General features: G+C 32.9%; 2 protein-coding genes across 2 annotated transcripts; one reads left to right on the plus strand and one right to left on the minus strand.

Moving 5' to 3' along the window:
* The first annotated feature begins 5,993 nt into the window (after positions 1 to 5,993).
* On the plus strand, positions 5,994 to 9,727 carry LOC128172986 (uncharacterized). The gene is made up of 4 exons (XM_052838735.1): positions 5,994 to 6,743; positions 7,468 to 7,620; positions 8,381 to 8,493; positions 8,972 to 9,727. The coding sequence occupies exons 1-4, from the start codon at positions 6,146 to 6,148 to the stop codon at positions 9,725 to 9,727; spliced, it is 1,620 nt and encodes a 539-aa protein (XP_052694695.1). The 5' UTR covers positions 5,994 to 6,145.
* A 68-nt stretch (positions 9,728 to 9,795) lies between these two features.
* LOC128172984 (uncharacterized) lies at positions 9,796 to 13,077 on the minus strand. The gene is made up of 4 exons (XM_052838731.1): positions 12,428 to 13,077; positions 11,731 to 11,892; positions 11,311 to 11,428; positions 9,796 to 10,693 (listed from the first exon to the last, which is right to left on the minus strand). Exons 1-4 carry the CDS (start codon positions 12,970 to 12,972, stop codon positions 9,806 to 9,808), a joined length of 1,713 nt encoding a protein of 570 aa, XP_052694691.1. The 5' UTR covers positions 12,973 to 13,077; the 3' UTR covers positions 9,796 to 9,805.
* Between the last annotated feature and the right edge of the window lie 389 nt (positions 13,078 to 13,466).

Consider the following 13,466-nt stretch of genomic DNA (forward strand, 5'->3'; position numbering starts at 1 on the left):
TCATATTATCTATACACGATAATTTTTATACAAGTATATATATATACAAGCAATTACTTAAATTTTAATAATATTTTATATATATATATATATATATATATATATATATATATATATATATATATATATATATATATATATATATATATATATATATATATATATATATATATATATATATATATCTCATATCTCAAATATTAATATTTTTGTCTTGTATGATGAAGTCTAGCTCGGCATATAAACTGCACTTGATTTCTTGAATTTAATTGATTGCACAACAATAAAATCATAATTGTGCAAAAAATATGTATAATATCTTAATTAATCAATTTTTCCTTGGTGTTTATATAATCATTCATAATAAAAAAAAATGCAGATATGAGGGCATATTGAATTTAAGCTATGGTGCTCTTACAATATTTGCAATGATATGGAACATTGTCAATTAATTTATGAGAAATGACAACATTATAGGAACATGATGATTTTATTGGAATGCAATTTTAACACATTTATTCTCAAAATATTTTTAAATACTCTCTCCTCTGTCTGTCTCTTTCTCTCTCTCTCTCTTTCTCTCTCTCTCTCTCTCTCTGTCTGCATGCATGTCTGTGTGTCTCTCTCTTTCTCTGTCTGTCTCTCTCTCTCACTTGTTACTAAAAATTATACAGGTCATTCTTAAGTATATATACCATCTGTTTACATAAATATGTGGTGCTTTTAATTTTATAGGATGCCTGGCAACGGTCCTAAACAGTATTCCTGTGTTTCTTGTGGAAAGCGACCTAAAGCCAACCAACGACGCTTTATAAAAGGACCATCATACCAACTATATCGTCAACATTTAGGACTAGCAATCTGTGATGACAATGATGTTACATGTACAAACTGTTATTCAAAATTCCACAAGTCAATACATAAGAACCATTTTGAGAAATCTATTGAAACAGATGATGACATTATCAAAGATCAAGATTATGAACCACCAGCAAAGTCCTCTAAATCAGATACTAAATCAGTCAAAAGTCCTAATGTAATACCTTTACCCATACTATCTTTGGAAAGAGTCACTCAGCTTGTGTGATCTGCAAGAAGAGAAATTCAAGATTGCTTACATTGACCGCAGAGAGAAGACACCACATTTTTATATTGACAGGGCACCTATTATTGTCTGGTGCAAGGTGCTGCAATTCTCATTTGATGCCAGATTGTTCTCTCAAAGATGATGCCATTAAATGTATGGAGAGTATGTCCCTGAGCTCTAGGTCAGTACATACCACTACCAATTTCAACAAAACTGATATTTTGTCATTAATATCAACTATAAGAGCAGCTGCAATCAGAAATCAGATAAACAGGTTAGACTTTGACACCAGTTGTGGACTTTCAGACACAGATTATATGAATTTGACTGGAATTTCAAGGGCAGATTTTGATGATGTAGTCTCGAATGTGCAGTCCATAAGAGCTACCAAGAATCGCAGCATAAGGACCTGCATTGCCCTTCTATTGGTGAAGTTGAGAACAGGCCTTTTCTAATAGAATGCTATCAACACTATTCAACATTAAAAAGTGTGGTGTGAGAAGGGCAATAACATCATCCAGGAGAGAACTGACAGAGACATTTACACTAAAGTATGTAGGGTTTGGCCATAATTCAAGAGAACAGATTATCCAGGACCATACCAGACCTCTTGCCAAGGAAGTATTTGATAATGGAATGTACAATCCAGCTATATTAGTGGTAGACGGAACTTATGTTTTCATCCAAAAGAGCAACAACTTCAAGTTCCAACGTAGATCCTACAGCCAACACAAAAACAGACACCTAGTCAAACCAATGGTCATAGTGTAGACAACAGGCTACATTGTTTCAGTCTTTGGACCTTATTTTGCTGACCACAAGAACAATGATGCTAGCATCCTGAAACATAAATTCCATACCAACATGGAGAATATAAACGACTGACTACATCAGGATGATGTTCTTATTGTGGATCGTGGGTTTAGGGACTCGATTAGTGTCTTGGAGAGTTTGGGAATTCAGGCTCAGATGCCGGCATTTCTCCCAAAAGGACAAAAACAACACACAGCTGATGAGGTATTTAACAGATACAAATACATGTACCTAAGTTTTGTGCTTTTCTTAAGATAGAATTGATCACTGACAGACACTTGATTTGGAATAAAATTTTAATTAGAAGTTGTTTATATGCCTAATATAATTTGCTCAAGTTACCTTTACTAGTTAATAGATTGCTTGTCTACTGTAAATACATAATGCATTTTAATGTATATATCCTTTATATTATTTTATCAGGCAACTTCTGCTAGACTTGTTACCAAAATCCGCTGGATTGTGGAGTCTGTTAATGGGCGTCTGAAACAGTGGAAATATCTGCAGAATGTGGTTCCCAATACTCAGATACCATACATTCTGGAGTATGTGTGTTTGACAGCTGCACTGTGCAACAAATACAGAGATCGATTGAATACAGGAAATCCAGAGAGTGACAAAATCTTGGCAGCTGAAATGAAGGTAATGTTTTAAAAGAACTTATAACGTTCCATATGATTTACTGTTTTTGTTGTCCATTAGTGATAGTCATTTCACATAGATACATCTCTTATAAAGAAACACATCCAAATAAATTCTGATAGGGAATGTTGCTGAACACGTATTTGTATGACAAAGTTAAAATTAATATATTAAAAAATTGATTTGTTTCTTTTTTTCAGTATTTAGCATCTCAGACAAACAAACTTCAAGAGTAGGTTGAATCTGAAGAGTTGCATCGAAGGATAAAAGCATGGACCCTAATAAATGCCATTGATACATTGGATTTTCCTCTCCTCTCTGAAGAAGAGCTCCTTAATCTGACTGTCGGGGTTTACCAGCTGAAGCTTTCCAAGAGTTACACTGCAAAACACAAGAATGATGATGGTGATTACAACATCATGGTAAACAATGACATTCCTGATGTTTTGAGTGTACGAATACAACGTCGTCATATCTCCAGTAAACAGTATTTCCTTTGGATTGAACATTCCTCAGGAGCCATTACTAGATGGTATTTCCAATGCCGTGCTGGTGCAAAGGTTGTTTGGGTGTGTGCCCATGTGGCTTCTGTTCTATGGTACCTTGGGCATGAATGGCACACACACTCTGCAAGGTCTACTCAAGACTAGTCCAAGTACCTTGAGGATGCCTCAGTCATTCCAGAAGTCATGGATAGTTCCGAAAGCGATCAGAGGGGAACAGAAGAGTGACAATGTATGTTGATTTATAGTCAACTATCTGTTATCTGTGATTTGTCATAAAAAATGGATTTGATCTCTCAGACAGTTGTAGATAAGTTTATCGAACAAGTTTTTGGAAACTGTTTTGAACTTTGAAGTATTCAATCTATTATTCAACGTTTAAAGAACTTCATGTAATATCATGAAATTATGTTAAGGGGAAATGGTCCATTCATTATTGTTTCTTGCAGAATGTGTGTTTTACATACAAAATGTCTAATATGCAAAAATCCAAGATGCCAGATGACTATTTAAACCAATGTTGGGTTAATGTTTATCATATAATGAGTTGATGTTTAAAAGCATCTTCGTTAAGTAGTTGTTGTTTTCTTGTTTCCTGCACATGTAATTGCTAGGTCATAAATGATCTAAAGAAATCGGGCACTGTGATATTTAATGTTAAACAAGAGGCCCATGGGCCACAAATCGCTCACCTGAACAATAGTCCTTGTGTCAATTGATTTCAAAAGGGTTTATTATGAAGTGAACTCTGAATAAATATTGTAAAACTCATATATTTTAAGATTTTGCCATATACATGTATTAAACAATATATAAAAAGAAGAAACAATTTTATCTTTGGCATGTTTTTATTCACAGGTATTTTACACATCAAATGAGACTGAATTTTAAGCTCTAAAATACCCATTTGCAGTAAAAAAAAAAATCCCATTTCACTGAAGAAAGTGAAAAATATTCGTTAAATAATTAAAAGATGATATTGGCATATGTTTTGTATTTCAATCATTAAAAGTTTCTTTATCGATTCATCAAATAAAAATATTGCAGGTGTGATGAGGACATTAGGTATGTTAGATTTTGCATTCTCATCGATCATCTGTCTTATAAACTAAACTCAAAGAACATTGAAAGTTTATATATAGTTGATAAAGTCTTTCAATGATTCCTACTTTTTTTCCATAACCATTTTTTATCTTTTGTTCCTTTATCTTTCCTTACTGTGTGTTTGTGAATCAAAACTTCGTAAGAACTAAGATCAACATTCTTTTAAAGTTGTTTGAATTTATGGATCTTTGATCCCGATCACTTGGATCCCGATATGTGAGTAATTGATGTCGGGATCGAAATTCCTCCAAAAAACCCACAAAACTAGTCAATAAACATATTTCCAGATAATTTAACTATGATAAACTTATCCTGTTAATTTCTTTCTTTTTTTGAATACTTCTTTTAATAAAAAATGATTTAAACAATTTAGAATCTGCACTATCTTAGAATGATTGCATAGTTATCTCACAAACTGTAGCATTGTAATTCTTAAAAAGAAGAGTTTAAAAACATTTTCCCATTATATAAGTCTATGTTTAACTTTGAACATTTTTTAGAGCCGTACGTAGTATCAGTCCGGGGATCACGGTTTTCACAATTTAGAATCTACACTATCTTAGGGTACTTGTATAGTAATCTCACTAATTTTAGCATTGTAGGCCTTGAGAATACATTTTTAAAAACATTTTCCCCCATATATTTCTGTTTAATTTGTCTTTTTTTAATCAACTTTGGACCCCTCTTTTGACCCCTGTATTGACCCGGGGATCAATTGTTACAATTTAGAATCTTCACTATATATACAAGCTTTGGTGTAAATATTGGCATATCTTGTGCAGTGGTTCTTAAGAAGAAGATTTTTTAAGACACCCACCCAATTTTCGCAATTGTCTCCCATTTAAAAAGGGTTGTGCCCTTTATTTTAACAATTAAGAATCCCCTTCCCATAAGGATGCTTTGTACCAAGTTTGTACCTTCGGTTCAGGTGAGCTAAAAACTATTCTCTGTTTTAGAATTCTGCTTTTGCTCATGTAATCAAATGAAGTTTATCTTTGAGTGCAATAAGATGTGGTTAATGTAATGATAATCCATTAACGAAATTATATATTTGTTAACAGTTTAACCATGTACCTAGAAGTGCTTGACTTTTTGTTGGTTGGAGAAGGAGAAATTCAATGCTCCTCTCTCCATAAATATTGTTATGTTCTTCATGTTTGTTAATAATATGTTTAATTATCTTGTATTAATATGGTCGTGTTGTAGAAATATCATAGCACTTCTTATCTTTCAAAGCGTTCCATGTTTAAAAATGTCTGAGAAATTAAAGTTTTTATACACAGATTGTAAATAATTATATATTTTATTAAACATTTTGCAGCAAATTCAAGTTTTGGTCACTATTATATATCTACAGTTTTCCTTTTAACTGGCTTGTATTCTACACTAATTCCCCATGAATTGAATACTAAGATGTTCTGTACTGTAAGGTATATACACAGTTATTGTAACACTTCCTAAAATCTGATTTGTTTTGTTATGAAAAAAAGCCTTTTTTAACTCCAAAATTGTGTTTTATGCAATTTTTGGTTAATATTATGTTTATATATGATATATGTCATTGTATTGTAATTGTTAAATTATTTATTAATTGTGATATTATTTTAAAAATTGTAAAAATATAAAGAAATTTCAGAAATCTGTGATAATTTGACATTTTTTTTTTTTTATACTTTTGCCCTCAAAATAACTATATGGTGATTTTTCAATAAAAGTATTGCTGAAATTGGATATACAAATGATATCTTACTAAAAAATAACTATAAAATGTTTTTTTTGCAATGGGCAGATTTTGGGTCTTATTGCCCCTTGTTCTTTGCGTAAGTTTATCTTTTGTTCCAATAGACGATTTCCGAGATATCGTTTCGTTTAACGAAATCTTAAAAATTGTTTAACATGTCACGTGACTACGGACAATTTGACGTTTCAGCGGTAAGTTTGAAATACACTATTTCAGAACGATTTCACTGAATACGATAGGTGACTGAGCTCGAAAATGGTCGTTAAACATTGTGCGTGGGGTGATTGTCGCAGTGACAATAGATATTCTTTTAAAGAAAATATGCAAGGCGTTGATTTTGTCAAATTTCCAAGTAAACATACGGATGTAGACCGCTGTAAAAAGTGGGTCAAAGCCTGTGGTCGTGCTAATTTCACTTTGGACAAAGTGACAAGAGACACATACATTTGTACGAAGCATTTTTACAGCGGAAATGGGACTTTTAAGTATCCAGACCCTGTGCCGTACGGTATCACAGGCCCAGAGATGGAACACTTCGTCTTCAAAAACAAGAAAAGACGAGGCCCCTTGCCAAGAACTACAGCTGGGCGTTTCATACAAACGGAAACAGAAGAACTTGTAAGTGAACCAAAACAGAAGCAAAACCCAACAGCTTTACATGATCATAACATGTACACATCCCATGTAAAAGACTGTGGAAGCGGAGATGGCCTGAAGGTGGGTGTGGCTAGTGACACTAGTAGCGTACAAACATCGATGGAGTCTGAGATGGAGTTGTTGACATTAGAAACGGATACTCTGGAGATTGAAATCACTACAGATGAAAACAATACAATGCATGATGTACATAATGGTAAGTATGAAATAAATATATTATGTCATTTTTTATACATATGCACATGGATATGTAGGTCAGACATTGTATTACAATAGCTTATAATATAATTTAATGGTACAGGTACCTGCGTCAGGTGTATATAATTATATTAAGCTATATGTGTAATGGTGTTAAACAGGTTATAGCTTGAATCAGCTGATCTTTTTACAGAGATTGGCAAATATTTGAAGTTAGATAAAATGTCACAGATAGATTAATTGTATATAAATATAATTCATCGAGGTTATTAATTGAGACTTGTATGGCACAATTAAGTGTGGTTGTATATTAAAAAGACAGTAAACATAAATATACATATTACTATGAGATGTTTCATGCAGTACAATTAACAGTTAAAATTTTTTATGTCATATAATGGTCTAGCTTGTGAGATCCATTAATTTTTTTTAAAAGGAAGTCTTTTTAATTGAACGCCTCAGTGTAATTTAAGGCCTACAAGATGCTGTATCAGTTATTTCATGTACTAAGTGAATTGGAAATTCACCAAGGAAATAAATTTTAATGTTTTATACAGCTGTCACCACTGAACACACTTAAGCTGACCCTTGAGATCAACATTTAAATTTATCTATTCTCACGTTTTAAAAAACCCTCATTATGATTATTGTATAATTTAAAAATACAGTTAATCAGTTTCAGTATTATATGGCTATTAAGTTATTAATTTGTAATTTTGTAGGTAGAGTCATGACAGACATGGCAGTGCAGACAGATTTGACATTTAATGATCTTAAGGACTGCACTGACCAAGATCTTCAAGGGGGAAGTCTGAGCCGTACCATCTTTGTGAAGAATGTTACCAAGGATGACACATCCTGTAAATTCTATACAGGTACATATTATATGTCAATTAATTTATATTTCACATCTCAGATTTAATACTTCAAGTCTGTTTGTACCCTATATACACTGAAGGACAGCTAGCTAGAATACCAGAAAATAGTGCAGTAAGTATGAGCTAATGAGTCACTTAACTTTGCATAGCTACTTTCCCTTTGGGAATTAGAAAATGTATCTGCAAGCCTCTAGCTCCCAAAAACTTATGAATGTACATGTCACAGTAGTCAAACATTTATATCCTTTTGATTTAACCCCTATATAACCATTCTTATATATATGGTCCTTGGTGATATTGAACATTTCAAAAATATTAAATCTATACAAAAGCTAGCTAGTATACATGTAATTTAGTCCATGCAGTAATTATAACATTTTAAACATATGCATTGCATGGTTACCAAATGTGTATCTTTTTTTTAAGGTCACTCTATTGTCATAGACCCTTGTCAACTTTAAAAAGCTGTCCTTTACCAATTAATCTACATATTAACTTTTTAATTTGTGAGCCAAACTTGCCTAAATTTGGTTTTTAATCAAACAATAGAAGAGGAGAATGTAATTGTGAAATTCATGATCCCTCCAAAACCCCCTCCCCCCCCCCTCCCAGGAGATAATTTAATTGATTTGTTCCTGTGTGCTTCTCAGCTTTTTATTCAAGAGTCAATACATGTATTTTGGTAATTAAAATATAAAAAAATCTGCATATGTATATGTTTAAATTTGCACTTTAAAATTTGGTCAATGAATTACAGGTGTGACATTGGCCACTCTGATGTTGATCTTTGATGTAATCCGAAGCAAGGCAGAGAGAATGAGATACTGGCAGGGAAGTGCAAGAGACCTACCTGATGCCCCAAATGGAAATGTAAAGAATTTGCTTGAATTTAATACTGAACGATTATGGTAATTTGCAAGAACAAATTTAAAAGTAGCTAAATATAAAAAATGTTCATTGCATGCATGGTGCTTATATGGCCCAAGCAGGTGGTCCACTGTAAACTAAGGTCAAGGTAATAAATAATAGACTTTAAATATGTTAAGCATGTATTAATGTCAATCAATTAGCTGTGTCTTTAGCAAAATATAAAAGGACATCCATATCAAAAGCATGGTTGCTTATATGGTGTAGTTGAAATTTAATTATACAAAAATGAAACAAATTTTTGATTACTGATTAACACAAACAACTGAAACTAATTGACATGCTCTATCATGTGTTTAAGAGTCTTGGTTATTGCCAGTCTTTTTTTAATACATTTGTCAGTGAGAGAGAGAGAGAGAGATCTCTCTCTCTCTGTCTCTCTCTCCATAGCAATTTATAATTTTCTTTTTCATTCAATTAGAAAAGAGGACCTGTACGTGTACTATCCTCCTTTGAAGAATTTCTGCTAACCCTTGTAAGAATCAGAAGAGGCCTTGATGTTGAGGTATTGGCTGACATCTTCGCCATATCTTGCTCGAGTATAAGCCGCATATTTATAACCTGGATTAATTTGTTACAACTAGAACTCAAGTTTTTAATCCAATGGCCGACCAGAGATCAAATTTGTCTGAAATTACCTAAAGTGTTCAAGTGCTTTCCAAGAACTAGAGCTGTGATTGACTGCACTGAGTTTTTTATTCAACGACCAAGCCTACCATCTAGCCAGCGTGTGACATGGAGTTCATACAAACACCATAACACTGTTAAACTATTGGTTTCTATTTCCCCATCAGGCTCATTTACATTTATTTCAAAACTTTGGGCTGGTTCTGCATCAGATAAAAAGATAGTTGAAGAATCTGGGTTTCTGAATAACTTAGAGTATGGTGATGATATAATGGCTGATAGGGGTTTTATGATAAGTGGTGCTCTCGCTCTTAAAGGTTGCACTTTAAATATACCACCCTTTACATGTGGAAAACAGCTGAGCAGCAGAGCAACAACTAAGACTAGGAGAATAGCAAGAGCCAGAATACATGTGGAAAGAGCTATAGGGGACTTGAAAAGTTTTAAGATTCTTCAAGGTATTATTCCATTGAAAATTAAACCCTATTTAGATCATATTGTATGCATATGTACTGCTCTTTGCAATCTAAACAACAGAAGAGTAAAGTAGGATTCACATTGTATTGTAAATTTAAGTTACAATATTACAGTATATGGATTTGTACCACATGTACCATGTACAGTAGTTTTAAGACTCTTGAGCAATTGCTTTTTTTACATCACCTGTTATCAACTCTTGTAATACATTTGAAACATAGAACTTTTTTAACTTTGAAACCATCATCTGAAAGAAATTGTCATCATAATACACAGGTATTACTACATATCCTTTAGTTGTATAGATAATCAAGTCACATTGCTGCAAGCCATAGATACCAAGCTGGCCTTGAATCTGGTGGTAATAAGGTCCATCTGCTGTTACATGCCATGTTCCATTCTCCAGAATGCATCCTTTCATTTGCGCTGCTTCCTTCGGGTGCTTGTTCCGCAATGAAAACGGACACTTAATTTCAATAAGTTTGTTAGAATGACATAAGCAAGACACTAGTCCATCAATGCTACAAGCAATAAATGGGTGTTGCTCAGAAATTTTAAGTCCATGCTCAAAGATTTTGAGTTTTTTATGTTTTCTACATTCACTGATTTTATACAGTTTGCGCACTTTAGGTTCCATTTTCAGTCCCCAGTCACAACACATTGTACTGAATTTGTTTGAAGGTTTTTGGACATAACCCATCAGTTCAGCTAGCAAGCTATCATTATAAGATTTACTGGTACATATTTTTTCAAAATTTGATGCTGTCAGGAGACCTTTCCTCATTTCAAACCAACATTTGTTTTCACTTTGGCCCAAAGTCATTTCCTGTATGTTGGATATTTCCTCACACGAAAACTTCAAATTTTCAAACAATTTAGAAGAAAGCTCATCAGTATTAGAGATGTCGGGATTTTCTTTCAGGAAGTTATTCGCTTTTGTTATAATGTTAAGTGGCACTGCTGATTTGTTAACTTTTTCGTTTACATCTTGTATTTCTGGAAGAGGGAGGAATTCAAGAGCACAAGCATCTGGGTTAATCTGAAATTAGAAAACAATATTGTATGACCATAATTAATACCGTACATTAATTATATTTTGTAATTGGTAAAAGTTTCATTTAATTATACTCTTTTCTTATCAGTCATACATGTAATTCATATGTATGTAATATAATGATGATGATCAAACTATGATTTTTTATACCCCTGCTTTCGAAGGAGAGAGGGGTTTACTGTTTTGCCCTTGTGTTTGTCTGTCCGTCCGTCTGTCTGTAAACAAAATTTCTGTCACATTTTTCCTAGAAACTATAAATTGAAGGTGCTTGCATTTTTAACATACGTACTCTTTGTTTAGGCATGCCATAAAATGGGATCCATTTGTGTACCTGTTTCACTGTGTTAAATGACGACTTTGTTTATATTTAAAACCTTAATTTTCAAACAATTTTTTGTCAAAGATTTTTCAGCAGCTATTAATTGCAGATACTTGAAATTTTAACACACTCTTTGTTCAGGGATTCATTTTTTAATCAATTGGACATCAACTTATATTAAATGTCTACTTTGATTTTTTAGCCTAAATTTTCAAATTTTGTCAAAGATTTTTCAGCAACTAATAATATACCAATCGCAGATTCTGGAAATTTTATGTTTTACCTGATGGAGTTTACGGGCAAAGTCAGTTTTGTCTTCCTCGCTAATGGGGGCTCTGTCATTTAAATGTCGAGGATCAAAGAAGGCATTTTTTCCTTCCTCAATTGGCGCATTCCTGTCACTGAAATACAATTGACATAACATATCATTCAACTCTTAATGATTAGATTGCTTCAACATATATTTATTTTTATAAAATGGTTATATATGTTGTCAATATGTTAAATACTTTCAGTTAATTAATTTCATTGTCAATCAATAGAACATTACAAATCAAAATTGAGGTTTATATTTGTTAAGTAAAAATAATTGTACTAAATTACAATTTTTAAATGTAAAATCTGATAACATATCTTGTTTTGGTACATGTACATGCATTTCCATGTTCAAGGTTTCTATGATTAAATACTGTATTGTTTATACCTGTAGCTTGCCTTGTGGATCTTTAGTTTGCTTATTTCTACTGGCTGATCATGTGCTTGTGGCCTTTTTTTCCATTGGCATGGACCATCCGTGACGGATTTCTGCTCATAACTTTCCAGTTCATACAAACTTGCACCGATATGTCTACAAGCTCCGTCTGCTCTAAAATAAGTTTATAAAACTGATATAAGATACTTAATTCCAAAATTTACAAAACTTTATTGTGTGGGCAGATATTGCAAGCACATAGCATAAGGGGGATTCTTAAATTACTGTGGAATCATCATGTTTGTTTGTTTTCAAGAATTTTTGCATGAGTTTGCCTGCCCCCCCCCCCCCCTTTCAAAAACGATGCTACATGCCTGTAATAAACCACATGTATGCAGTTTGGAATTAAAAATATTAATGGTTTATCACTGCAAAGCTTTATAAACACCCATAGACAGTGTATATGTTTATGTAGATGGTTAAAATCATTTTGAAATTTGCATAATCAATAGCATATTGAAGTTTGCTTTTTTGTGGTTATAAAAATGATATTTTTTTTACATGCGCTATATATATTAAACCAGCTAACATAAATACTCATAAATAGCTTGTACTGCAGAATAATTGCTTTTAAAAATGTGGAATTTGATATCAAGGCAAAGTAGAAAAACATACGAAATGCAAGTAGCTCATAGGCTATTCAACTTACCCTCCGGGACATTCACAGTATGCAGCCAAAACTTCCCCAGTGGCATTTGAAATGATAAACCAAGATTCATAGTATTTCTTTTGATCGAATGTCTTGTCCCTCTGAGTAGGTTTTACTCTTGTCTTGAAAACAAACGTTTGTCCATTACGCACACATTCTAAATGTTCCACATGCCCGTCATAGTACAGTCTATAATCTTCTGCGCTTTTGAAAGCTTTGAGCTTCTTTTTGTCATAATCAGCCCGGTGTAAAAGCAGATAATTGAATATATCATAAAGAGTAAAGTTTGGAATATTGGAAAGGTCTGAAGTGAAGCCAGTAAGTTTAAAAGGGTTTACATCGCAGCCTGCTGTTTTATATCTCTCTTTGATGACCTTCTCTGTGTTATCGCCAGTAAAATCAGGATCTGTAGGGCATTTAAAGTTGAAAATAAATTCTGCTATTTTAACCAACACATTCTTTTTATACCCAGCAACTGAAATCCCCTTTGTTTTGAGAAACTCGTGCAATTGTGGAACTGTTTTTTCGCTGAAGGCAGCCGACATTTACGAGATTGTTTACGTGCGCTAAGCAACTTCTTGTCCGTAGTCACGTGATTCCGCGTATAAAAATGAGATTCATTGATTTGACGAAACGAAACTCGGAAATGGTCTATTGAAATAAAGAGATAGGACAAGTGGATGTATATTTACAAGCCATAGACATCTGACTACGACGGCATATTAGACAAAGCGTCTTATATAACGATACTTTCTCATTAAGCCCAAATGAAACGCATAAGTACCTTAAACTTTTATACAATAAAATCAACCACATTCAGGTGACCGGTAATAACGCATTTTACAATTCAGTATACTAAGTATATAAAAACAAAACACGTTTTCTTGTCCTTTTTTAGTCTTGCAATGTTTCCAGTTCTTTAATGTAAAAATGGTATTGTCAAAACTTTAAAAAAATGAAACACGCTTAAAATTCAAGGCAGTTACGTATATGTTTACATGCAAATGAGTCGAATATGTTTTGTTAAGGTGGAGTAACA

Source organism: Crassostrea angulata, chromosome 2 (genome assembly GCF_025612915.1).
Source record: "Crassostrea angulata isolate pt1a10 chromosome 2, ASM2561291v2, whole genome shotgun sequence".
NCBI lineage: Eukaryota > Metazoa > Mollusca > Bivalvia > Ostreida > Ostreidae > Magallana > Magallana angulata.